General features: G+C 40.4%; 1 protein-coding gene across 1 annotated transcript in view; it reads left to right on the forward strand.

Annotated features, from left to right (window-relative positions):
- The window catches only part of il17rd (interleukin 17 receptor D), a 90,023-nt gene that overhangs the window by 12,638 nt on the left and 50,491 nt on the right, over window positions 1-26,894 (forward strand). The window contains exons 2-3 of the mRNA XM_063068057.1: window positions 13,839-13,875; window positions 23,499-23,624. Of these exons, the coding sequence (XP_062924127.1) occupies window positions 13,839-13,875; window positions 23,499-23,624 (163 nt within the window). The remainder of the gene's footprint in view (window positions 1-13,838; window positions 13,876-23,498; window positions 23,625-26,894) is intronic.

Genomic DNA, 26,894 nt, shown 5'->3' on the forward strand with positions numbered 1-26,894 from the left:
CAAGGACAAAGGACAAGTTTGCCAAGATGTTGGATGGGTGGGGAAAAGGGAGAGAGAAAATCTAGATCGGTATGGATTTCAAACAAGTTTAAAGAAAAGGTATAGCAAATTCTGAAGTTATTGAAGTGACTTTTGATTAGTGAGTTGTAGTTTCCCTCAATGAACGGTAAGATTCTATTCACCTGCATTATAAGAACAAGAGCAATAACTGGTCATATGGGAATGGGCAAAGACATTAGTGTTGAGCCAAGGTAACTTGGTGTTCACAAGTTTTTTATTTTTATAACTGCTAGTGCTGAGATAATGTTTGGAAGCAAGAGTAGGCCATCAGGTTGACAGTGCCAATTCTACCATTCAGTAAAGTCAAGGCTGGTCTGTTCCCTCAATGTACTTTGAAAACTTGATTCCCTGAAAGATCAAAATCATATGAACTCTGATTTGAATACACTCCGCAAGTGAATTTGAATGGAAAGGAAGGTAAAAGAATATCCTGTTGTTTGTTATTATGTTAGATAAAAATTTCACAAGTATCTCATAATTATTTAATAGCACTTTTATTTGTCTTCAATTAATTCAGATGAGCAGTAATGAAAGTATTGATCAATTATCGAAAGCAAGAGTGATTATCATTTATGTAACTCCTTTTAGGATGTCCCAAAGATATTTACAGACAGATAATACATCTTTAATTGCTAATGTATGTAAAAAAATGATCAATTTGATAATCGGACACCAATATAGTAACAACTGAGTAATTTTGTTTAAAATAAAAATAGATAACTTTGTCTCAATTACTGAGGCGAACTTCTGCCTAAGAGAAGACAGACCTACAGTTTGATCTGAAAGGCAGCATCTCCAACTTTGGAATGACACATTGGAGCTGAAGTTGTTAGAGCAGGACTTGAATCCACAGCCTGTTGACTCCAAGACATGAATGCTGCCAGTTGAATAGTGGGTGAATCTTTGCGTTTTGGGGCTGTTGATTAAGAAAAATATTTGCTGTGCTGCTGCGCTTCAAGTAATCTTGAGATATTGAGTGTCCACCTGGGCATCCAACATGGGCCATTACCCTCACACCTCATCTGAAAGATATAACTTCCACGTTTAAAAAAATCCTGCTGAAAGAGCAGCTGGAATTACTGGTGCAAGTACCTCAAAATGTCTATTCACATAAAGCTCATGGGATGGTTAATTAAAAATTGGACCTAGTTGGCTAATGGGCTGTTGAAACTTATTAACCAGTAAAAACCCCAGGAGCTAAATTAAACTCCAGATCCCTTGACTATAAATTAAAAGCAGAGATAATTGGTCATATTGCAGGCTGAAAAAATGATGTTTCACCGGAAGATAATCTGGGGAGAAAAACTACTGGCATATTGTGGACTTGAAATTGTGAAGTTTAATCTCCCTTCCTTTGAGTAACAGTTGACATCTGTTCGATCACTCCATTTTCCACATTAGTTTGTATTAGGGCTTCTTCTAATACTTTACATTTTATAGGAATAAAATAGCTAACCAGTACAAAACAGTAATGAAGCAACATAATAACTGGTTCTATAGATCAAAGAATGGTGGTGACCAGAAAATTGGAAGTATTTACGTTGGTTTATAATTGGAATCTTTAGCACAGCTGTTGAGAGGAGATGAGACATTCAACAGTACTGCTATGGGTTTGTAATGTTTGCAATCAAGTCTCTTGGGTGGGAACTGAACCCACTACTTTGTGTGTGTGTGTTTGAACTGAGGACATGTACAGTATAGTGTTATTTAAATAGGACTGACCCCAGTCTGTATGCATAGAGAGACTCCCGCAGGCCCATGCATTATAATATATAACAACGGATACCCTACCAGACACAAACAAAGCGACACAAAAGGCAGGGTCTGGACCACACATTTAAATCCCATTAGTTAATATTGTGACCCCACACTGTTTGGGATCACCGTCCACTACTGGGGGAGGGAGGTGTGGAAACTTGCTCTACAGTAAACTCTTCTGAAATGTATTTGAGAGAAATTTGGGTGTGGGAAAGAATGGCTGGGGATTGGGTGAGTTTATGTAATAACAAATTAGTTAACCTTAGTGGGGAGATCACTGGAAGACTTCTGACAATTGTAAATTTTTGTCCTAATCCTAATGCACCTCAGTGTTGTCTTAAGGGAAAAAATGAACAAAAATAATTTTCCTTGGAAATAAGGATCCTGTTTTATAGTGCTCTTTATCGCATCTCTGGAATGTTACCAGGTACTTTGAGGTACAATTGAAAACTTGTTTTATGTTCAGCAGCTTGTAGCACCAGATAGTGAATATATTCATCTATTCCTGGTAACTTTATTAAAAGAAAATGCTGCTCCTGCAAACATCTTCAGTACTGAATCATTTTTAGTCCATCAAGTCCTGGAATAAAGGTTCTAATTTTCCAACTCAACCACCGGAACCATGCCAAATAACCTGAAGCTTTGAAAGCCGGACTGCAAAGGCTGGAAATCTGAAATAAAATGGCAAAGGCTGAACATATTTAGTAGTTCAGGCTGCATCAGTGGAAGAAGAAACTGAACAGACATTTTAGGCCAAAGCCTCATCAGAATAATTTGTTTAACCTAAACAATTTAACTTGGGTTTTAATAGCAACATGAATTAAAATTGAAATCGAAAAAATGATATTTGCATACTCTATTGCTGTGGTCCCTAAAAACTTCACTCCAACTATTTGTTTTTTAAATGCATTTGCCTTTGTGTTCTATTGACCATCCATTCCCCAATAACTGAAAAATAAATTTAGAATTTTATACTCAACAGATGTCCTGGATGTTTTGTCTGTGAGTTATGTACTCTCTCCAATGGTAACTTAATTGTGTTATTGAATCAACCAGATAATTCTGTGTGTTGTGTTTGAGTGCGGAGCTCCACATGGCTTTATACACATCATACAAACAGAGCTGCTTTATAAAGAGTTAAGTGTTTCAGTGTAACTGAGTAAGAGCCAACATATTCTGAAAATAAATGCAACTTTAAAAAAAACACTAGTGCTAGAAATCAGAGGTAATGGAAATACTCAGCTGGTCAAACAGCACCTGTAGAAAGTGGAACAGTTAATGCTTCACGTAGAAGATCCCCATCGTGACGAAAGGTTGGTGACCGTGTATCTGGCCTGACAGTTCACCTTCGTTTCTCTTTTCACCAATCTTGCCTCATCAGATGAATGTTTTCATCACTCCCTACCCGCTGAACTAAACACTAGAATAAAAGGGGAGACAAAACCAGTGGTTATGAGACCTTGAGCCACACACAAAGCACTGGAGTAACTCAGCATGTGAATCAGCATCTATGGACGGAAATTCTCTAGTCCATTCCCAGTTGCTCTAGAGTAACAGAAACAAGAATCGTAAGTTCTGAATCCTGAAACCTCTCGAATAAGATTGTACGCAAGTGGACATAGAAATGAATGATTTGAATTTGCACTCATTATTTTTTATTTGTTTATCTTTAAATATTTCAAATGAAATTATAAACACTCCAGATAGACTATACATAAAGGTGAGAAAACTGTGACATCTTGTCTCTTTGGTACAAGGAGAGGTTCCCTGTGCTTGGTTTTCAAAAAATGTGTTTGGCTCTGATTTCTCCTTCAAACACTACTAAATAACCAACTGCAAAATTTTCTGCTGCACCAATGACCCTGGGCAGCTTCAGACCTCAGATCCCACTGTCGCCGGCTCTGGTTCTGACGACCCCGGATGCCTTCGGACCGTGATTACGTTGCCTCTGGCTCTGACTCTGACTCCACCCTGATCCGGGCTGTCACCACCGTCAGACAGAGACCTTCTTCACTGCTACTGGGACCCTGAGCACTTTCCACAGCACCACTCTCCAAACCTGGGTCTCTTCAGCTCCCTCATCACCTCTTGGGTCTTGGCCCCCCCCCACCTTCCCTGAACATCCCAGACCTCCCCCCTCCCAGTTGCCACTAAGTCTCCAACACCCCTCCACCTCCGATCCCAGCTCTAATCCCTGCTATATCTTCGCCATTCCCTCCAACTTTCCCCTCTCTAAGGTGAAACATTCTGTTCTCAGCAAGAGCCTTAACTTTATCTCCTTTTGTCTGTACCTCAGTGAGTTCCACGCCCACCATGACGCCAAGCTCTTTTTCCATCGCCTCCGTCTCAGAGCCCACTTCCTTGGCAAGAGTTCCCCATCTCGCAGCAATGATCACTTCCCCTGTCGCCAACCCTCCTCCTGTTCTTGGACTCCCCAGTCTGGTTCTCTGCCTGCTCTGGATCTTTTCATCTCGAATTGCCAGTGAGACATCAACCGGTTTGACCTCAACACTCCTCTCATCTACACTCCCCTCCACTCACTCCGCACCAATCCCAACCTCACCATCAAACCCCGCCAGACAGAGGGGGTGCTGCTGTGTGGGTGGACTAACCTCTACCTTGCCGAGAACAGACAGCAACTCTCTGAGGCTTCCCTTTAGATACCCCTTGAAAAGGACCCTACTACAGGCTTCAGGCCACTGTTTCCTGTACCATCACTAACCTCAGCAAATCTGGAGATCTCCCGAACATTCCCACCAATCTCTCTAAGATTTCCCTTACCCCACACTGCTTGTTTCTATCTCCTATCCTCTTCCTCAACAATTTCCCCCTTGTCTTCTCCCACTTTTTCCACATTCGAGGGGTAACCATGGGCACCCACGTGGGCCCCAGCTATTTCTATGTTTTTTTTGGCTACATGGAGCAGTCCACGTTCCAAGCCTTCCCTGAAATGCTCCCCAAATCTTTCTGCCGACATTGATGTTGCTTTATACACCCATGCTGAGCTCACCAATTTTATCAACTTTGCCTCCAACTTCCACCCTGCCCTTAAATTCACTTGGTCCATTTCTGACACCTGGCTCTTCTGGATATTTCTATCTCCATATCTATAGACAAGCAGTCCACCGACATCTTCTATAAATCTACCGATTTTTCAATAAACCTCTTCCCACCCTGTCTCCTGTAAAACTGCTATTCCCTTTTCTTCGTTCCTTCATCTCTGCCCCATCTGTTCACAAAATGAGGCTTTCCAGGGCATCAGAGATGTCCTCCTCCTCCAAAGAACAGGGTTTCCCTTCCTCTACTCTTGATGCTGCCCTCACCCGCATCTCCTCCATTTCCCGGACATCCACGCTCACCTCATCTTCCTGCTGCCTTGGCAAGGATAGAGTTCCTCTTGTCCTCACCTACCATCCCATGAGTTTCCACATCCAATGCATCATTCTCTACAATATTAGGATCGGGTTACTGTCACCAGCATATGTCATGAAATTTGTTAACTTATTGGCACAGTACAATGTTATACATGATACATAATATTAGAAAAAATAAATAAATATCAATTTCAGTAAGTACATATGTATATTAAATAGTTAAATTAAAAATACTGCAAAAACAGAAATAATAAAAGTGGGGTAGTGTTCATGAGTTCAGTGCTCATTTAGGAATCGGATCGCAGAGAAGAAGCTGTTCCTGAATCACTGAGTGTGTGCCTTCAAGATTCTGTACCTCCTTCCTGATGGTAACAATGAGAAGAGGGCTTGTCCTGGGTGATGGGGTCCTTAATAGTGGACGCTGCCTTTCCGAGGCACCGCTCTTTGAAGATGACTTGGAGGCTAGTACCCAAGATGGAGCTGACTAATTTAAAACATTCTGTCGCTTCTTTTGTTCCTGTGCAGTACTCTCCCTCATAGCAGGCAGTGATATAGCCTGTCTGAATGTTCTCCATCTTCAATGGGCCTCTAGCATCTTACATCTGCCATCTTCAATGGGATCCTGTACTAAACTCATCGTTACTCCCCCCACTCAATGCTTTCCTCAGGGCTTACTCCCTCCGTGATTCTCTTGTTAATTCATCCTTTTCCACTGATCTTTCCTAGTACATATCCCTGCAAGTGACAGATATGCTATACTTGCCCATTTACCTCCTCCCTTACCTCCATTCAGGGCACCAAACAGTCCTTCCAGCTGAGGCAACACTTCACCTGCGAACCTGTTGAGGTAGTCTCTTGTATCCGGTGCTCCCTATGTGGTTTCCTCTGCACTGGTGAGACCTGTTGTAATTTGGGGGCCCTCTTTGTTGAGCAGATCTGCTCCATCTGCCAAGAGCGGAATTTCCGGTGACAAACCATTCTTACTCCTATCCCCATTTCCATTCTGACACGTTGGTCCCTGGCCCTTCTGCCACGATGAGGCTGCTCTCAGGTTAGAGGAACAACACCTCATATTTCATCTACGTAGCCTCCAAACTAATGGCGAGGGCATCAATTTCTCCTTCTGATAATTTTTATTTTCGTGTTTTTTCTTTTCCTCTCCCCTTCGGCCTACTTCTCTTCCCCTAACCTCTTCTCCTAACCTGGCTATCATTTCCCCCTTTACCTCTCCTCCCCTTTTACTCATGGTCCACTTTTCTCTCCTATCAGGCGTCTTCACTCTGTGGGCCACTTCTTCAGAACAAAGACCATCATCCTCGACCTCGAGGGATAGCCACGACGATGACCTATCAGATTCCTTCTTCTCCAGCACTTTACCTTTCCCACCCACCTGGCTTTACCTATCACCTCTAGCTTGTCCTGCTTCCCCTCCCCTCACCATTTTATACTGGTATTTTCCCCCGTCCTTCTCAGTCCTGAAGAAGCGTCTTGGCCCAAAACATCGATTGCTTATTGATGTCCATACATGCTGCCTGACCTGCTGAGTTCCCCCAGGATTTTGTGTGCATTGCTTTGGATTTCCAGCATCTGCAGAATTTCTTGTGTTTAAGACAATTTAGAATTTTTTTGCTCACTGAGGTTTCAAGTATTCAGACAGAGAGATGACAGAAACTGGCCAGGAGTGATAATGTGACAATTCCACTACTTCAAGAAGTTAGGAGCTACAATGAATTTGAAGGTATTTATCAATAATCATCTTGAATGTCACAATGAAAATGAAGATTTGGAGGATGCAGTCATCAGGAGCATTGTATGAAGGTAGTCTGTTATCTCCACTGAGTGTCTGCACTGATTCTGTTCTTTGTGTTCATTGGATGAATTCTTCCGTCAAAGTAGGATACACAAAGCACGGTAAAGACTCGGAAAGATCTATTTTAATTGCATGCTTCAGATAATGCATCTCTCCTGGGACTATTCTCATGAAAGTTGGAATGAAAAATGCCAGCACCAACTTCAGGAAAATATTCAGTGAAATAAATTCTGTTCTCTATAGTGCAAGGCACGATTTTGTTTTTGCATGCAGTCTAATATAATTTTGTTAATATAGCGAAGCTTTGTTTTTACGAGTTATAAAGTTTGAATCTGAAGGAGTAAATTGGGAAACGTGTATGTTGGATTATCACCTGACTTGAGCAGCATTTGTGTAATGTTGAGGTCAATGATCACTCAAGAGTGTTACTGACCTCAAATTGCAGCATCTATAGGTTATTTTAATATGTTTTGTATACACACAGACACACAGACACACACACACACACACACACGTAAAAAATAACAATCTACTAGCTAATGCAGATCTCCCTCATAGAGGAGAAGATGGCGATGTGACGGCAGCACGCGCGGCCTCTCCGGTGAATGATATCTGTAATCTGTCAAGTAGGGGACCATGCACAATTCTGATTTGATGGAGACAGACGTGAGAGTATGGAGGAACATCTGGAAAACTTCTGAAATGCCCGCTTCGCTGCCGCTGCTACTGTGCGGTAACCAGAATCTCCAGAGCAGAAGGCCGCGAATCCTCGGCTTTGCTTGTTTCAATGGCCGGGGCTAGGTCGAAGGCGCTCGGCAGAGGATGGTGCTTGGGAGGCTGTATTGGAGGGGCTGGTCGGAGGCTCGAAGTTTCGGACAGATGGACTCAGTGTCGGCTGTGGTCGGCTGCTTCCAAGGCATCAGCAAATTGACGGTGCCTGGAGGTTTATGGCAGGGAGTTTCTCCCTTTTGCCGCCTGCTATCGGGGACTTGGGGACTTTGAGACTTTTTTTTACCGTGCCCATGGTTTGTTCTTCATCAAATTATGGTATTGCTTTGCACTACTGTAACTATATGTTATAATTATGTGGTTCTGTCAGTGTTAGTCTTTGGTTTGTCCTGTTTTCTGTGATATCACTCCGGAGAAACGTATCATTTCTTAATGCATGTATGCGTTTCTAAATGACAATAAAAGAGGATTGAGTGTTCTCATAATCTAATAACTTATGCTGAAATCTTATCAGGTGATAGGGGACATAGGAAGGTTGTTAATCAATTGGACACAGTTCAAAGAAGATTTACTGGGGTAATGCTCGGATTGGATGGTCCCCTCATTTGGAATGTTTGTACACATCAAGTTTGTATCTACTGAAGTTAAGAGGTGAATCATAGAAGATCCTGAGCAGTCTTGACAGTTGATAAAGAGCAGATGCTTTTCATTCCAGAAACATGGATTTCATTTTAAGAATAATGTATTATTTGTTTAAGATGGAGATAATGTTTTTCACTGAAGCTCATGAAGTTTTGAATTTTGTTTCTTAGAGTGGACGTGGGGTTTCTGAATATTTTTGAGGTAGTAGTATGATAAGCAAAGGAATGAAAGGTTACCATGACTACGTGGACGTGTGGATTTGAGGTTATCAGATCAGCCACGATCTTACTAAGTGACAGAGAATACTTCTGTTCCAATGACTTCTCTTAAATGTTACATTTTGAACCGGCAGTTACCATGGCCACTGGCAGCTCATTCCAGACCCGTACTACCCTCTGAATTTAGTAGGTTCACTTTGGATTCCATTTAAGTGTTTTACCTTCCACCCGTGACTTCTAGTTCTGGCCTCACCCACCCTGAGAGGAAAAAGCCTGTATGCATTCATCCTATTTATATCCCTCATAGTTCTGTATATTCTCCAAGATCTCCCCTCCAGAGAATATAATCCTAACCTATTCAAACTGTCCCTGTCCTAAAAAATCTTTGGCAATGTCTGTGCTTACTCCTGTAATTTAGCCTCGGTGGTATTATTGTTAATTTGGTTTGACATGAAGGATTAAGTTACTATGATTGCTATTTTGCTCTTGTTATGTGTATTTTTAGTTTTCTGTGATTCTGTCCCTACATTACCACCTTGCTTACAGGCCTGTAGACAGCCTCTCTTTTTTTTCTAGTGTTCTGAGCTCTAACCAGGCAGATTCCAGATCTTCGTTTTCTGAGCTAATATCCTTTCTTATTTTGTTTTAACTTCATCCTTTACAACAATGCTATTCGAACCACATTTCCTTTTTGTGTGACCTTCCCAAATATCAGAAGATTTCTGGATATTCAGCTTGCAGATTTGGTCTTTCTACAACAATGTCTCTATGTATAAGGTGATTATCATCTATCGATTCTGTTAATTAGTCCACCTTATTCCAAATGTAGATATTTGAGTATTATTTAATCAAGGCCTAAATGTTGTCCAGGTCCTATTGTAGACAAATGTTTCATTATTTGGGGAATCTTACTGAGCAGTATTTTAGTGTGCATTCATCAGTTCAAATCCCCACTGCTGTAACAATGATGGGAGAACCATTGATGAAACAACTAAAGGTAGTTTAACTTGGAAAGATACCCTAAGAAAATCTTGTTAAATTGTTATCCTAGATCTGAGGTAATTGGTCTTCAAGAATAAAAGCACTTTTCCCTGTGGTGGGTAAGATAGTAAGAGTCCTTCCATCTCATTCATCTTCAGCTTGATGTCATCCTCAGTTAAACTGCTGTCGTATGAAGGGAATTGTTCTCCCCTCCTCTCAGGAATTCTCTTTGTTCCATGTTTGGAACAAACCTGTAACAGGGTGTGAATTGGCTGAACCCAGAGGAGCAATGGTGAGCCGGTTATTGGTGAGTAAATGTCACTTGGTAGTTTGTTTGTCATGTTCCGTGTCGTATGATGTAGGCAATCGTGGTCTCATGACCATGATTGTTCTTGACATATTTTTCTGCTGAAGTTGTTTGCCATCACTTTCTTCTGGGCAGTGTCTTTACAAGACTGGTGACCCCAGCCATTATCAATACTCTTCAGACATTGTCTGCCTGGTGTCAGTGGTCACATAACCAGGAATTGTGATATGCACCAGCTCCTTATACGACCATCCACCACCTGGTCTCATGTTTTACGTGACCCTGATTGGGGGGGGCGCTAAGCTGGTGCTACACCGTGCCCAAAGGTGACCTGCAGGCAAGCAGGGGAAGAAGAGCCTTACACCTCCTTTGGTAGAGCTGTATCCCCACCCCACTACCTCCCCACTTGGTGTTCTTTCTTTCTTTTTAAATCTTTTTATTGAATAAGTATACAAAAAGGTAAGCCATATAGGCACTTAATACACTGTTAGAATATAATAAAATTACAGGAGATATTAATACAGAAAAAAAAGTGATACAAACAATGTAATTTAAACATAACATACTAAGGTAACATAATAGTGTACTAATTTTTATATATATATATCAATAGAGAAAAGGAAAAAACCCCCCCAAAAAAAACCCACCGTGCAACTCAACTAAAAGCAAAGCAAAGCAATGGGCTAGCTTGGAACCAAGTAGAGTTAAAGAACTTAAAATCACGTCCTCAAACCCGACCTCCCCACTTGGTGTTAACATCACAAGAAATTTGAGAACAGACTATAAACTTATTTGACGTGACTTTTCCTGCTTTAATTTGGAAGGGTCTACCTTGCTAAATTTTCATATTGTTAGGTAGATGCTTGGTTGATAACTTGCAATTTGGTATTAAGTTTGCATGCCTTTTCTATTCATCATGTAGATTACTATGCCACTTAAAAATATTTTTTTTTTCTTTAAGCAGAGTCCAATAATAGAATACAGCAATTCCATTGATGTATGACAAATGTCACAAGATCCTAATTGGTGATTACTAAATTTTGCCTTGATAGTTGCAGAATTGATTTAATTTAGAACTGGCTTGTATTTTGGTGGTCAGGCAATATCCTGTGACATGATATCAGTTGAAGAAACTTTGGAAGAATTCAAATTGAAACTGAAATGGATTGCAATCTCTCATTGTTGATTACTTTTGGAGATTTCAAACATACAATTATTTTTTTCTGCAAAACCAGGTGGACAAGTTAAGGCTAATATTCTGGAAAAATGTAAAATTGCTTTTGATGCACAGTGTTTGCTTTAGTGGTTAGAGATCAATCTATTAGAGGCTATTCTGTGAGAAGTTTTTCAGTGGAAATTGGTGGAATATACTGGGATGACGGATCTCTGTGTATCTTCGCAGAGTAATAATTAGCTACTATGTGACTTTTACTTCTGGTCTGTCAGGATCTTAATTGCAGCCAAAAATATGATATGATGGTTTGAAGGACCAATATGTAAAGAATTAGTTGCCAGGAGAAATGTACTAAATTACCGTCATCTAAGAGTGTAAATGAATGCGGAAGATTTACCTTGTATAAAATGAAATCAGGAACAGATGCCTTCTAATTGAAAACATGCATTAGGTATGAAGGTTATGTTGGAGTTCACAGTTTGCATGGGGGTGTATACAAAAAAATTGCCCTCTAATTACACTCACTTAATTAGAGAAAAGTGTGCTAAAGCTTAAGCAGATGCAGTTCCCTTTTCAGTTTGTCTGATGAATACTTTTTCATCTCACCCAATGTCTCCTGCTTTTATATTTGCAGTTTCTACAGGTGTGAGAATTGATTTATCCAGTTGGGGTAAGAAATATCGGCTGGTAGAAATGGCAGTTTGCAATTGCGTTCCAGATGCTTGGATTCTTTCCGTAATTTTTTTTTGCATCACTTTTAAAAATGTTTGAGCATTGAGCTATGTTTGGTGTTCTGAAAAATGCTGCATTTTAATTGAGTAATACAGGTTGAGCACCCTTTATCTGAAATCCTGAAATTTTTTTTTGAGTGCTGACATGATGTTAGAAATGGAAAATTTCAGAGGGCACTGGGAAGGTTCCCAGGCAATGCGCAGGTTTCTGCACACCTCAGACAGCTCTGAGAAGTTAATGGAAAAATAGAAAAGCAGTGCATAAAGAGAGAAATTAAGATCTCGAATGTGTATTGAAAGAGTGGATTCATCAGCGTTGGAGTGAACATACGCCACTGAACAGTATGCTGATCATGATGAAGTGAAAATTGAAGGTAATTGTGAATATTCAGCAGGCTGGTTGAGGAAATTTAAGAAATGGCACAGCATTACATTTTTAAAGATTTAAAAAATTTAAAGTTGAAGCGTCTGCTGATCACGAAGCTGCAGAAAAGTTCATTGATGAGTTTGCGAGGAGGATGAGGGCTGATGAAAATCTAGCAGCAGAGCAAGTCCACACTGCTGATTGTCTTTATACCTTACACAAAGCCTTTTTTTAAAAAAAAGTAAAATACAAATACAATGCGCTGTAACCCTTTAATTAAACCACCACATCGAAGGTGGAGACTGAAAGCCTGTCATTGTTTGTTGTTCTACAGCTGATTTAGGTATTCTCCCAGCGCTGTCGTGCTGCTTTTGTTACCCTGCACTCATTATATTAGTGGTGTGTAATAACTTTTAACTGTTTACCGGTAGCACATAAATTCAGAGACACAAATGATGGCGATCCCAAGCTATTCAGTATACATTCCAAAATCCGAAATCCCAAGCACCGTGGATAAGGGGCACTCAACCTGTCTCTGATTTGAGTGTGAATGAACCAGATTAGTTTTGCTTAATCATTTCTCCATCTCGTCGATTTTATTTTCTGTGCTCAATTACTCATACCTGATGTTGTGCCTTTGAAATGTTAATGTGGGTACATTGTATTTGTACATTTCCAGGGAAAGTTGAGTACCACTCCCATGTAGTGATAGATGTATGTAAGTGACATGAAACTACTTAACAGTGTATAATGCATTTGTGAATCTCCAATGAAGCAAGGATTTTAATAGAATAAGGGGCTGAGATTACTGATATTGTTATGGGTGGAGGAGCAATATATTCCAGCTAGGTAGCCTCCAAACTTTCTGTTTTTTCCCCCCCCCACCCCCTTCCCTCTTCTTGCCTCTTCTCCTTGCCTGCCTGTCACCTCCCCTGGTGCCCCTCCTTCTTCCCTTCCTCTCTTATCAGTTTCCTCTTTCTCCAGTGCTTTACCTTTCTCATCCACCTGGCTTCACCTGTCACCTTCTAGCTAGTCCTCCTTCTCCCCCCCCCACCCCACCAACTTTTTATTCTGGCATCTTCTGCCTTCCTTTCCAGTTCTGAAGAAGGGTCTTGGCCAGAAACGTTGACTGTTCATTTCCACAGATACTGCCTGACCTGCTGGGTTTCTCCAGCATTTTGTTTGTGTTGCTCTGGATTTCCAGCATCTTCAGCGTCCCTTGTTTTTAACATGATGTTCCTGTTGCTGTAACTATTAAATATCGAAGGGAAATGGTGTTCGTGAAATCAAAAGGCTGCATGTGGAATAAAATAATATGCATTTAAATGAGTAAATGCAAGATGCTTAAGAATAAACCTCAAATCTTGTATATGAGTTAGCACAGTTAATTGGAGTCCAGTAACCTCAAGGTTAATTGCCTACTGTAAATTGCCTTTACAGTTTGTGGAAATGTACAAAAATAGTTAACGATAATGTGGGAAGAATGTGACACTTGATGATCGTCATGGCCAGAGGACTCTTTCTGTGCTGCAGAGGCAGTATTTGGATTGATGTTCTTGATAAATTGAGTGTAAGCTGATGTCTGAATCAAAATGCTAACAGGTTTTAAAAACACAGTGCAGCTTTTATATTACATTTCCATAGAAATGCATTTTTAAATTCTCATTTATGTTTATTTATTATTTTCCAGGATAATGGAAGGGCACCTGCAGGCTTCCGATACGAAGGTAAGGCTGGTGACAGCTAAAACTGATTTTATCTGAATGGAGTGTTAAACAAAAATATTTTTCCTGGCAACAACCTGCTCCTCCATGTTCCTCCATTCTTAAAGTGGACTATGCAGTCTCTGGTGTTATAACCTAATGGTCATTATTCAGTGAATCTTGATGGTACCCGCAGACTGTTCAATCAAAAAAAAACTCTCACTGTTGTCTTTCGAACATAGAGCATAGAACAGTACAGCACAGGAACAGGCCATTCAGCCCACAGTGTTGTGCAGAACCAGCTCAAAAGCACCCAACCACTAATCCCTCCAACCTACAGAACGTCCATATCCCTCCATCTTCCTTACACCCATGTGCCTATCCAAACGTCTCTTAAAAGCCTCTGCATCAAAGTTGCTGGTGAACGCAGCAGGCCAGGCAGCATCTATAGGAAGAGGTACAGTCGACGTTTTGGGCCGAGACCCTTCGTCAGCACTAACTGAAAGAAGAGATTGTAAGAGATTTGAAAGTGGGAAGGGGAGATCTGAAATGATAGGAGAAGACAGGAGGGGGAGGGGTGGAGCTAAGAGCTGGACAGGTGATTGACAAAAGGGATACGAGAGGATCATGGGACGGGAGGCCTAAGGAGAAAGAAGGGGGGAGGGGTGAAGCCCAGAAACGAGTATGAGGAGTATAGTGAGAGGGACAGAGGGAGAAAAAGCCTCTAATGTATTTGTCTCTGTCACCATACCAGGCAGTGCTTTCCAGGCACCCATGACTCTCTGAGTAAAAAAAAAAATTACCCCTCTCATCCTTTTTGAACCTATCCTCCCTCACCTTCAATGCATGCCCTCTGGTATTAGACATTTCATCCCTGGAAAACAGATGCTCCCTGTCTACTCTATCTGTGTCCAATGTCCAGTTGTAAGTCGTTTAACCAAGAGTCAGAGGGTAGAAATCAGGCCTTGCGATCCCAAACAACTTCTTCCTTTGCAGCCCTATACCCCTTACCCAAGGGCACCACAGCTAATGGTAGAACTCCCAATTATAGCCTAATTGAAATCATTTAACCTAGTCCTTTGCTTCCTTATAGATATTGTTATTAGATGAGGCTTGCTCCTTTGTTTCCCCCTGGTTACATGTGCCCACTTAGTAATGAAATTTAAAGCATATGAATCTGCAATAAGTAAGTGCCGATTGTGGTAATTCTGCGAATCTAACCAAAAACATTTCAGTAAAATGACGAAGAAAATACTAAAATTTTCTGAGGCCAATTTTTAAAGCACTGTATCCAGTTCGAGTCATTTGGGGAATTTTGTATTGTAGCATGGATTGTGTTGTGCTGTTATTCGTCATGGACATTTGTATGCTGTTTGTTTTAATTTGTTCGATTATATGCACTTGGTAGCAGTGTAACCAAAGGTTTTCTTCCTGATGTAATTGTTTAATTCCACACAAAGTGTTGCTTAGAATTAATATTGCTTACCATACATCAGGATGCTCTTTATCAACTACAGCTCAGCATTCAGTACTGTCATCCCCTAAAAATTAATAAATTAGCTTCAAGACTTTGGCCTCAATACCTCCTTGTGCAATTGGATCTTCGATTTCTTCACTTGTAGATTCCAATCAGTTCAGATTGGCAACAACATCTCCTCCACAATCTCCATCAGCACAGGCACACCACAAGACTTTGTGCTTAGCCCCCTGCTCTCTCTCGCTTTACACTTAATGACTGTATGGCTAAGCCCAGCTCCGGTGCCATATTCAAGTTTTCCGACGCCACCACTGACATTAGCCAAGCCAAAGGTGGTGACAGAACAGCATATAGGAGGGGGATTGAAAATCTGGCTGAGTTGTGCCATAGCAGCAACCCCCCTCTCAATGTCAGCAAGACCATAAGATATAGGAGCAGAATTAGGCCATTTGGCTGATCCATTTTCCCCTCATCCCCAATCTCCTGCCTTCTCCACATATCCCTTCATGCCCTGACTAATCAAGAATCTATCAACCTCTGCCTTAAATATATGACTTGGCCTCCACAATTGCCTGTGGCAACAGCAACATTCCACAGATTCACCATTCTCTGGCTAAAGGAATTCCTCTGCATCTCTGTTCTAAATGGGCGTCCCTTTGTTCTGGGTGAGGGAACAAGGGTTGACAAGAGATATGCACATTGTTGAAGGTAAAGCAGTGGATGTTGTGTATGTGGATTTTGGTATGGAGTTTGATAAGGTTTCCCACGATGGGCTCATTCAGAAATTCGGGACGGATTGGATCCAGGGAAATGTGGTTCTGTGGATGCCAAATTAGCTTGCTCAGGGAAGGAAAAGGGTGGCAGCAGATGGAGCGTATTCTGCCTCGAGGTTGGTGACCAGTTGTCTTCTGTTCTGGGACCCCTGCTCTTTGTGATTTTTGTAAATGACTTGGATGGGAAGGTGGAAGGATGGGTTAATAAGTTTTCAGATGGCACAAAGGTTGGTGGAGTTGTGGATAGTGTGGAGGGTGTTCTAGGTTGCAATGGAGGCATTGACAAGACAGCTGGGCTGAGAAGTGGCAAGTGGAGTTCAAATGAAAAGTATGAAGTGATTCATTTTGGAAGCCAGAATACAGGATTAATGGCCAAGGACAAACACTTTATCGTGGCTTAGAACTCACATCTTCTTTCCAGCATTATATTTTAACTGACATAATTTTATGTTTGCAGGATTTTACATTGTGTATTCTTACAACGAATGCAAAAGTCATTATTTTCAAATATTCCCATGCACGTATTTGAAGTAGTCAAGATGCCTGACCAAACTTCCATTCTTTCCACCTTGTCAACTCGTGGAAAGAACAGAAAAGGTACATTGTACAATAAGAATGAGAAATAAAAAACGTTTGACGCACTGAGCATGTTTCACATTCTGCTTTTTAGCGTAGTGGTCAGCACACCAACCGCTTTACAGTATAGGTGAACTGAGTTCAATTCCTGCCGCTGCCTGTAAGGTGTTATCTGTTTTCCCCGTGCTCCGGTTTCCCCCCACAGTCCAAAAATGTACCAGTTAGTAGATTAATTGGTGATTGTAAATTGTCCTGTGATTAGGCTAGAGTTAAATCGGGGATTTGCCGTGTGGCATGGCTCGAAGGACCGGAAAGGTTTATTCCGCACTGTATCTCAGTCAATAAATGCATAGACAGATAGATAGTCATCAGACTGATTCCATAGAATCTTTAGGTTTCCACTTGTGGCTCAGGCAGACAGAAATTGCTTAGTTTCAAAATTAATTCTGAAACTAGGTACATAGCCAGAGTCTGAATTTGGGCTTTGTTGCATGACACAGCTGACAGAAATGTTTGTCACATGCATACAATGTTTAAGCCTGCCAGAAATATCTTGCTTAGATACGTCATTAAATTTGTCATTAATATTTTAATGCAATATTGCTACCTGTTTTATGTACTATTAAGAATAAATTCAGCATTTACAATGTCTTGAAAAAGTATTCAGTCCCCACAACTATTTTCACATTTTACTGTCTCATTTTCTAATTTTAAAATACATTGAAGTAGGATATTTTGAGTACATCTGTAAAACATTGTGCATCATGTCATATCTAAAGAAACATTCCAGAACCTGCTGCAATTTTGGTGTTTAAGTTTTAGTAAATTTTTGAGCCTCTGGAAGTATTCATCCTCTTTGCAATTACTACACTAACTTTCTTTAGGTGCAATGTACCTTACCAACTCACCTAATTTGTTGACGTAGAAAATTAGAGGATCACGTGTTTTTAATGAATTCATAAGAATAAGTACACCCTTTCTTCTTAAGGTCCAATAGTATGGTAGATTTTCAACAGACCAAACCAAAATGAGTGAGTGAGCTGCAGAGGTCAGTGACTGCAACTAGAGATGAAGGTCATGGCTCCATAATCTCTAAGACTTTGCACAAAAAGTATATTTTTGGAAAAGTGGCAAGGAAGAAGCCCTGGCTTAAAAAAAAAACACAACCTTGCCCATAAAAACTTTGCAAAGTGTCAGTTAGGAGATACTGTAAGGATATGGAAGAAGGTCTTGTGGTCAGATGACACTAAAGTGGAACTTTTTGGCCTTAACACTAAATGGTACGCGTGGCATAAAGTTTGTAATAATCAAGTAGGTAGCACTGTCCCTACTGTAAAATATGGTGGAGGGAGCATCATGCAGTGGGAAAGCTTTTCAGCAGTAGGGACTGGAAATCTAGTAAGGATTATTGGGCAGATGAATGCTGCTAAATACAGAGAGAGTCTGGATAAAAACCTGCTTGCCTTTGCCAGGAAGCTTAAACTGGGAGGATGTTCATCTTTCAGCAGCACAATGACCCAAAGCACACTGCCGGAACAACCATGGAGTGGCTTCAGATGAAGAAAATTAATGTCCTTGAGTGGCCTAGTCAGAGTCTTGACCTTAACCCGATCGAACATGTTTGGCAAGACCTCAAGATTACTGTCCACTGCCGCTCACCAACTAACCTGGCACAACTTGAGCAATTTTTGCGAGGAGGATTGGGCAAACCTTGCTCCATCATGTGCAAAGCGAATGGAGACTTATCCAAAAAGGCTACTGGCTGTAATAGCAGTGAGAGGTGGATGAATACTTTTGAACTGCCGACATTTCAGTTTCCGAAATTTTAGCTTTTCGTGCTCTACAATCAGGGTCGGATTAAGCTAGTGCAGGGCCTGTAGCATATGTTATAAAGGGGCCCTAAATTTAAAGAATGCACATAAGTATTAAAACATAAATTATTTACTTGCATAGTAAAGTAATTCAATTTTTTCATTTGCTATACAGCCGGATAATACGACAAATGTCTGACACTTCAGTACGTGTTCCCTGCTTTTCAAACGTTCGCTTTACGAAACCTTGCTGTTACGAAACACCTACATTAGTTACCTGTTTTCACTAACAGAAGGTGTTTTCACTGTTACGAAAAAAGGCAGTGCGCGTCCTGAGCAGCCAAGCTCCTCCCTCGGAACTGCATTCTAGCCGGTATTGCTTAAACACATGCCTGTGAGCAGCCGTTTGCAAGATGAGTTCTAAGGTATCGGAAAAGCCTAAAAGAGCTCATAAGGGTGTTACACGTAGCGTAAAACTAGACATAATTAAATGTTTCAATCGTGGTGAACGAAGTAAGGACGAAGTGAGTTTGGCTTGTGGAAGTTGACGAAGATGATGTTGAAGAGGTTTTGGCATCCCATGACCAAGAACTGATAGATGAAAAGCTGATGCAATTAGAAGAGGAAAGGATAACAATCGAAACCGAATGCAATAGTGAACGGACGGAAAGTGAAGTCATCCAGGAACTGAACATGAAGCAACTGCGTGAGATTTTCGCTGCAATGATAAAGTACGAATTTAATTTTGAAAGGGTATGTCGGTTTAGGGCATATTTGCAGGATGGTTTGAGTCCTTACAAAGAACTGTATGACAGAAAAATGCACGAGGCTAAGCAGTCAAGCAAGCCTTCCACATCAGCCACAGCAGATGACGAACCTCGACCTTCGACGTCGAGGCAGGCAAACATAGAAGACGATGACCTGCCTGCCTTGATGGAAACAGACGACGATGAGATGACACCCGTGTCCCACCACCCCAACCCCCGGGCCGCGAACCGGTACATTGCCGCGGAGAATGCAGCTGTAGCCGGGACGCACCCAGCACATCTTTAAGAAAAAAGCCGAAATAAACAAGCTAATTAATTAGGTGCCGCCCAGCACGTAAATGTCGGCCCAGATCAGAGGCGATTGCTTAATATTATTACTTACAGGTATCAGTTTCAAATGTCAAAAGTAACAAAACTACAATTTAAAAGTTAAATTTTCTAGATTTAGCATGAGCAAATTTGTTGTTGATCGTGGAAATGTCTACTTCACGCAGAAGTTCATGTTTAATGGTGATTAGAGTGAGATTGTTCAATCTGTTTTGACCCATGGTGCTCCTTAGTTCATTTTTAATCCTTTGAAAATGAGGAATCATGAACTGGGTCACATAAAACTGTTGAGTCCGCACATCCCTTGTAGCAGGTTCACCGCGGCACAGCTGGGGGGTGCGGGATAACAGCGCACGCTGCAGCGGCTTGGGAGCATGGGACATAGCATAAAGGTCACCACGACACAGCAAGGAGCCAACACGTGCCTGCACACATGTACTGTACCATGCAGCATGCAGATCCTCCGACATGAAAACAACAATGTTGCCAGATCGTCGTTGTTGTGGCATGGATGAAATCATAGAGCATTGCGTTACCGGTAGGTACAAGGCAGTTTCTTTATTCGACAAAACAAGGTTACAGCAGGCAGAGACCCCTGGCAGAACAGGTCTAACCGCCTTGTGATTGACGCTCAATATTTATTTGCTAAACACAGGGGACAGTTCATAGTTACAAGTATAGACAATTTTTTGAAATTTTCACATCTTTTGATTAAATTCATTCTACTGGTGCCAGTATGCCTAAGCTGGGGTTCATGGCCTTTAGGAATGCAAGTTAAAATCCACAATACATTATTTGGTATGTTACGTGCTAACATAGAGGTAATTCATATTCAAAAAGCATAGATATGGTGTCTTCGCAACTACCTGTAAATTTAACATTCTTGTCTCAGAGGCGCCACAGATGTATTGTTAAAATGAAACTGGGTTCACAGCTTTTAGGAAATGCATTGTTATGAACTCAATCCACAGTACTTTGTCAAAGAATAGAAGACTGATGGGTGAAGTAATTTATTTAAGTGTAAATGAATCGTCTACCCAAAAATCACTCTAACAGTTGTGAGAATACGGTGAGATGCCGATTTCACCAGACGGCAGCTTGCAAGCATTTAGTGCGGGTGGGGCCCTCGAAAATGCGGGGCCCGTAGCATATGCTACTTTTGCTACTAGGTTAATCCGGCCCTGTCTACAATGTTCTGTATTTTTTGGCTCTATTGTGGGGGAAGTAAGAACAAAGCATGTGATTCACAAATAAAAGTTATCAGTTAAATTGTTCAAAATCCTTGTTTAACACTCAATTTATGTGAATAAAAAGGTTGGGGTTGAATACTTTTCCAAGACACTGTAAATGTTGATTTGCAGGAATTCATGAACCGCCAGTGACAAGAACAAACCCAACTGTAACTTTATTCTTAGCAGTTTGATACTTGAGGTATTTATTTTTAGATAAATTATTGTATAACATGTAAAATACAAGGGGTGATGGATAAGTTCGTGGCTTAAGGTAGAAGGAGTCAATTTTAGAAAACCTAGCACATTTATTTTTCCTACATTTACACACTTAGTCCAGCAGTCGTGGAGCATAAGGATGTCTTGTCGACAGCAGGGGTGATTGATAAGTTTGTGGCCTAAGGTAGAAGGAGATGAGGAGAAGCTTCAAACTTTCTGCATTTTCACTCAAAGTGTTGAACTGTACGTGCATGTAACGAGAGCTGTATAACTCATCTCCTACCTTAGTCCACAAACTTATCAATCACCCCTGCTGCGGACCACCTGAAGGTCCAAGACGCTCTCGTTACATGCATGTGCAGTTCAACTCTTTGAGTGATTATGCAGAAAGTTTGAAGTTAATAACTCATCTCCTTCTACCTTAGGCCACGAACTTATCAATCACCCCTGCTGTGGACCACTTCTACAAAGAAGGGATCCGTATGCTCCACGACCTCTGGACTAAGTGTGTACATGTAGGAGGGGACTATGTTGAAAAATAAATGTGCTAGGTTTTCTAAAATTGACTCCTTCTACCTTGGGCCACGAACTTATTAATCACCCCTCGTACATATGGTAAAGAGGTTTTAGAGAAGTCCCGGTATCATGCGAGTTCTTATTTATCTTGAAACCATTTCTTTTGCTTGCATCTTTATAAAGCATGTAGAAGGTGAAAGAAGAATGGACCAATTTGCCATTCAGGGCGCTATATTATGGTATGCAATGACATCTTCCTTTATGCTTAACAGGGTAAAAAAAAAAGCAGTAGCTATTTAAATCATTCTTGGTTTTTATCAACAAATAAGCAAAATGCTGACCGAAAATTAATGGTCAATTATGTGTATCAAAAGTTGGAGAAACCCGGGCTTATATTACCCGTGAGTACTTGCTGTTGGTTGGTTTCTTGCACAGCTGTAGCATAACTCAGAAGGAATGGGAACTTGGTATTCTGTAATTTAAAAGTTTGTTCTGTTTATGGCCAGTCAGCTTCAAATAAAAACAGGCTATAAATTGCCGCTAAGCTTGCACAGGATCTATAGACAGGATTTGCCTGGAGGGTTTGCACTGTTTCATATTGCACTCTGCATGAATCAGGTAAATGTGCTCTGACTTTAACTAAAACCACACTTTTCAGAGGAGCAGTCAATCCCAGTTCCATTTGATGTTCCTTACTTTGCTATACGTACACCTAATTCCCCGGAAGGTAGTGGACAAGTGCAGACTTGATTATTGCCAAGATTGATAAATAAATTCAAAAAGGCATCATCGTATATTTTACTTGCATGATATAAAGTTGAAATTCGTCTATTGAAATTAGGAGCTGAATTTGGCTGACAGCTAATCCACATCTGTTGGAGCGGAGTTGGGTTAACTATGTTCAGCTATCCCAAAGCTGAGTTAAGGCATCTGTTTCCAAAGGTACCTGCTGTTTCATGTCTACATAAGGCAAACAGGTTGCCTTATTTAAACCACATTTCTGTTTCAGTAGCAAAGTATATTCATTGACGCTTTTATCCTAATTGCTGAAGTATTCCCTTTACTCTTTGTATTTACTAAAATAAATATTGAAAGTAACACAGAATTCAACTGTAGGCAGATTTTGCAGATGAGGTATTTGGCAGCTTCAAACTCTCTTTTTCTCTCCCAGTTCTAACCCATACTCAAAAACACATTCAGTTGCTAAATACTGAATGTATCTGCATCTGAAATTCCATTTGAGAATTTAGATTTAAAGAATCACAACAGCTTGAAAGTTGGAACTGGATTGATTTAAACACTGGGGGAAATAGACTGGAAGAACGAGTGTAAGGCGAGGGTCAGGCTGATTTTGCTTGCTCTCCTGCAAATGTTCATTCTTTCTCTGCGGTGCTGAGGCAGTGAACTAATCTGGCTGCTGTGTGTTTTTTGTCCCACTGGTGTGATGAACTGGGACCAAGACTTGGGCCTACTCTGGCTGCTTTGGGGACTCAGTCTGGCTTGGAATGCAGCTGGCTTGTTTCTGTTTGCATGATTAGTGTGTTCTTTTTTATTTCTCTTTCTCCACTCTGGTTTTTGGTCTTTTGTTTTAAGTGGGGTTATTTGGGTTTCTTGCTTTGTGGTTGCCTGCAGCAGACAAATCTCATGGTGTATAATTTATACATCTTTGGTAATGTGGTTGGAATCTTTGAATTATTTACATTATTGTCAGTGCCAAAAACATTACAAATATTTTTAAATGGTTTGCTTAAATAATTGTTCCGTAGTCATTTTTTTCCTTCCACTGGCTTTATTTTAGAAGAAAGACCAGATTAAATTTGTGGTTTACTGGAGTCACACTCAAGATGCTGGAAGTCGGGTAGCATCTATGGAGAGAAATGGACAGTCAAATCATCATGCAATTTAAGTCATTTTTGAGGTGATAATAACTAATCCTTTTGCATTTTCTCTAGATTGTTCATCAATTGGCGGTGTGAAAGGGGAGCATCCAATTGACAGAGTCAGAAACTTCTGTTTCAACCAGTTTGTACAAGGTGACCAAGTTGCTGTGAAGTTTCAGTGGAGTCCAAGTCCACTGGGTAAGTTTGAAACTGGTTATGAGCAGCTTTTCAGAAACAGTGTTAAATTTGGCTTGGAAAATTACTGGTGCACCAAGAATATTTTAAGTGATCGTTTAAAAACAATACTAATTTGAGAGAGAGAGACATTAATCTTCAACACCTACTAAATCCATAAATATTATGAAATATCTTCCTTTCATCAGTAACTCATTCTATAGCCCACCCAAATGTAAGCAAGAAAAGCATTAATACACAGCTATTGTTGATTCTGATCTGTTCCACAATATCATTATTCCAAGCGTGTTTTAATAAATGTTGACGATTGCAACATTTTTATCTTCGTTGCTTTTATTTGTGGGCATTTAAGCTATATTTCCTTATACTTACAAAAGCCATTTGGATGGAAGGGCAAGGAAAGTTACAGGAAACTATATGGCTGAGTTGTCATAATCACAGCAAAAGCAAGGCTGTGAATTGTGTTATCTGACTAAGTGTTCTTTTCAAGTGAGAAATTAATCCAAAAGCAATCATTTGCCGAGTTACTTTGAAGTAATAGTTTTATTTAGGACTTCTCTATGACTTGGTATGTGACTAGATTTTTCTGTTATTTTTGAGCAGTCTATTGTGTTTGAGAATGATTTCTTCCAATCTGTTTTTGTGATTCTGAGGTAACTAATGAGGCAAACGTGGAAGCTCTAGATTCCTCCACACATGCAGGAGGTAGCAAGCAGAGTGTTGCATAAGATAATTGCAACATGTAGCCTTGAATTTCTTATTACCAGCCCAAATGCCCTTTCTCCTCTTTGAGTGGTTGTTGGCCAAATGTTCCAGGAGTTAGTAGGAATAGTACTCTTCCAGAAACCTTTGAGCACATTCTGAATCTCTTTCTGCCTGGAAATCTCCTCTCATGACAGAGCTCAGTAGAGTTTGTGTATGCAGAAAGCGTGACTTTGGCAGTGCAATTGCTGGAGAATCAAAATGCCCATGGTGCTGGGATGTTGGCCTTGGAAGCAATGCTGGTAGGGTTAGGGTCTCATCTGGACCTTTGCTGTCGGAGGACAGCTTGGTACGTTAGAGGCAGGTTGGTAGTGGACCTTTGTCTTGCAGAGTTTGACACTTCCTTCCATATGCTTCAGTAAATCAGCTCAACAGTGTCTTGCAGCTACACATCCCAAGTGTGCACCAAACGCAGGCATTGTTTACATTACTGTAGCTTGACGAATAAGGTTTTTGTGACCTTGGTTCTGGAATATAATGGCTGTACATTTAACAGGTTCCCATTAGATGTGAAGATTAGTTCCACCCCCTTGGAGATAGACCACTGAAGTGCCAAGGCACAAAATCTGGTTTAATTCCTGATGTGTGCTGACTTAACAGACATCTACTGTACATTGGACAGTACCTAGCTTTGATGATCTGCAGGAAAGAAATACTAGCCTGAGAATGTAGTTAATCATTCAAATTCTAAGATAGCCTTTTTGTAACATTTCTCTCTCTCTGGTACTCCCACCCTTTTACCATGGAGAGGCTCTGTAATATTTATAAACTCCCTCACACATACATAAAAAAACCTAAGAGTATTGCTGCTTCATTGGATTTATCAAAATGAAGTTTGAATGTAATGAAACAATAATTATTTTCATGGAGAAGATCTAAGTGTCCCAGAATCAACATCCTGGTGATTGTAGATTCCTTACAAAAGGCTGCACTTTATATTTGTCTGATGAACAGTTGTGTAACACGCTTGTAAGGACAGGACCCTAAAAGAATGCTCTGCCAATCAAAAAAAAATTCTAATCTGTTGTGTATCAAATATAAATGTTGTCCCTTTAACCTCTTAATAAATGATTTCAAACTAGACCATTTATCTAAAAGGATATTGGATCTCTGGAATTGCTTGTCTACGGATGCTCTGTCTGGTAGCAAGTTGTTTTGCCTGTTATTTTAAACCTCTTCAATAATTTTAAGGACTTCATTTCAGCTGTCCGTGGACTGCCTTTTTTTTTGAGAATATAGTCCCAGTCAGCTTGTTGAGTTTTTGGTTAAATAACCCTTTTCTGAAATGCTCGGGCTGAAGTGTTTTGGATTTTGGAATAAAAGTGAGATAACTTGGGATTGCCATAATTTCCAACTCTGAGTTTATGTGCTGGCGGTAAGCAGACCTGGCCTTGCACTTGTTCATCGCATCGATGTACTGATGCAGGTTTCAGTGTGTTAGATTTTCATCAGTGATGATCGTGGCAAGCTCATCAATGAATTTCTCTGATGCTTTGTGATCACCAGATGCATTATCATCATAAATCTTAAAATATGTAATGTTGTGCCTTAAATTTCTGCAACCAGCTTGCTGAATATTCAGTTACCTTCAATTTTCAGTTTGTCACGGTAGATCTTTGCTTGTTCCATGATCAGCATACCGTTAAGTCGGCCTATGTTCACTCTGACACTGACAAATCCACTCTTTTAATACATGTTCGAGATCTTCATTTTCACTTTATGCAGTGTTTTTCTGTTTTTCATTAACTTCTGATCATTACCTATGTGAGGTCACTTCTCAGAACTATCTGAGTGTGCAGAGACCTGCACATGAACTGGGAGCCTTCTCAGTGCCTCTGGAATTTTCCATTTGTGACATTTTGTCAGCAAAAAAGAAATCAGATTTTGGAGGTTTTCGAATTTTGGAATTTCGGATAAGGGGTGCTCAACCTGTATTCACAATTACCTAATTCTGACAACATTCTTGTAGTATTATTTATATCTTCTCATGTACATTTTTATTTTGTTTGTAATATGGAAAACTAGCTAAATATTGCACAGTCTAATATTAGACCTTGTGAGTTTAATATTCAGAAGGGCTTAGAAGATGATCCTAAGCTTATTTGAAGAAGCCTGATTTGATGGAGTGCTATTACCAAGGTAGCAAATAAATTAGTCTCTATATATTAGTCTGTGTAGATGAAATTATAGATAATTTTGGAAAGATTATTGATATGATATGAATTTGGGTTATTCTAACTAGGTGGTGCAAAGAGAGTTGAGGCACCTTTCATGTGTCCAGCATTAGAATGTTACACGGTGGTAAATCAATTTCCTGCAGAATGATCATGTGATGGAGAGATCCAGAAGAAATGAAAGAGAACAAATCTTGATCTTTGTTTAGTATTACTCAAAATTAAAACCTAGGAAATACAGATTTTGCGGTTACCGAGTTACTGATATCCAAGGCCTTCTATTGGGCAGGGTCAAACGTGGATGTTGTGTTCTATCTGTCTACATGATACACAAGCC

The sequence above is a fragment of the Mobula hypostoma genome, chromosome 15 (genome assembly GCF_963921235.1).
Source record: "Mobula hypostoma chromosome 15, sMobHyp1.1, whole genome shotgun sequence".
Lineage (NCBI taxonomy): Eukaryota > Metazoa > Chordata > Chondrichthyes > Myliobatiformes > Myliobatidae > Mobula > Mobula hypostoma.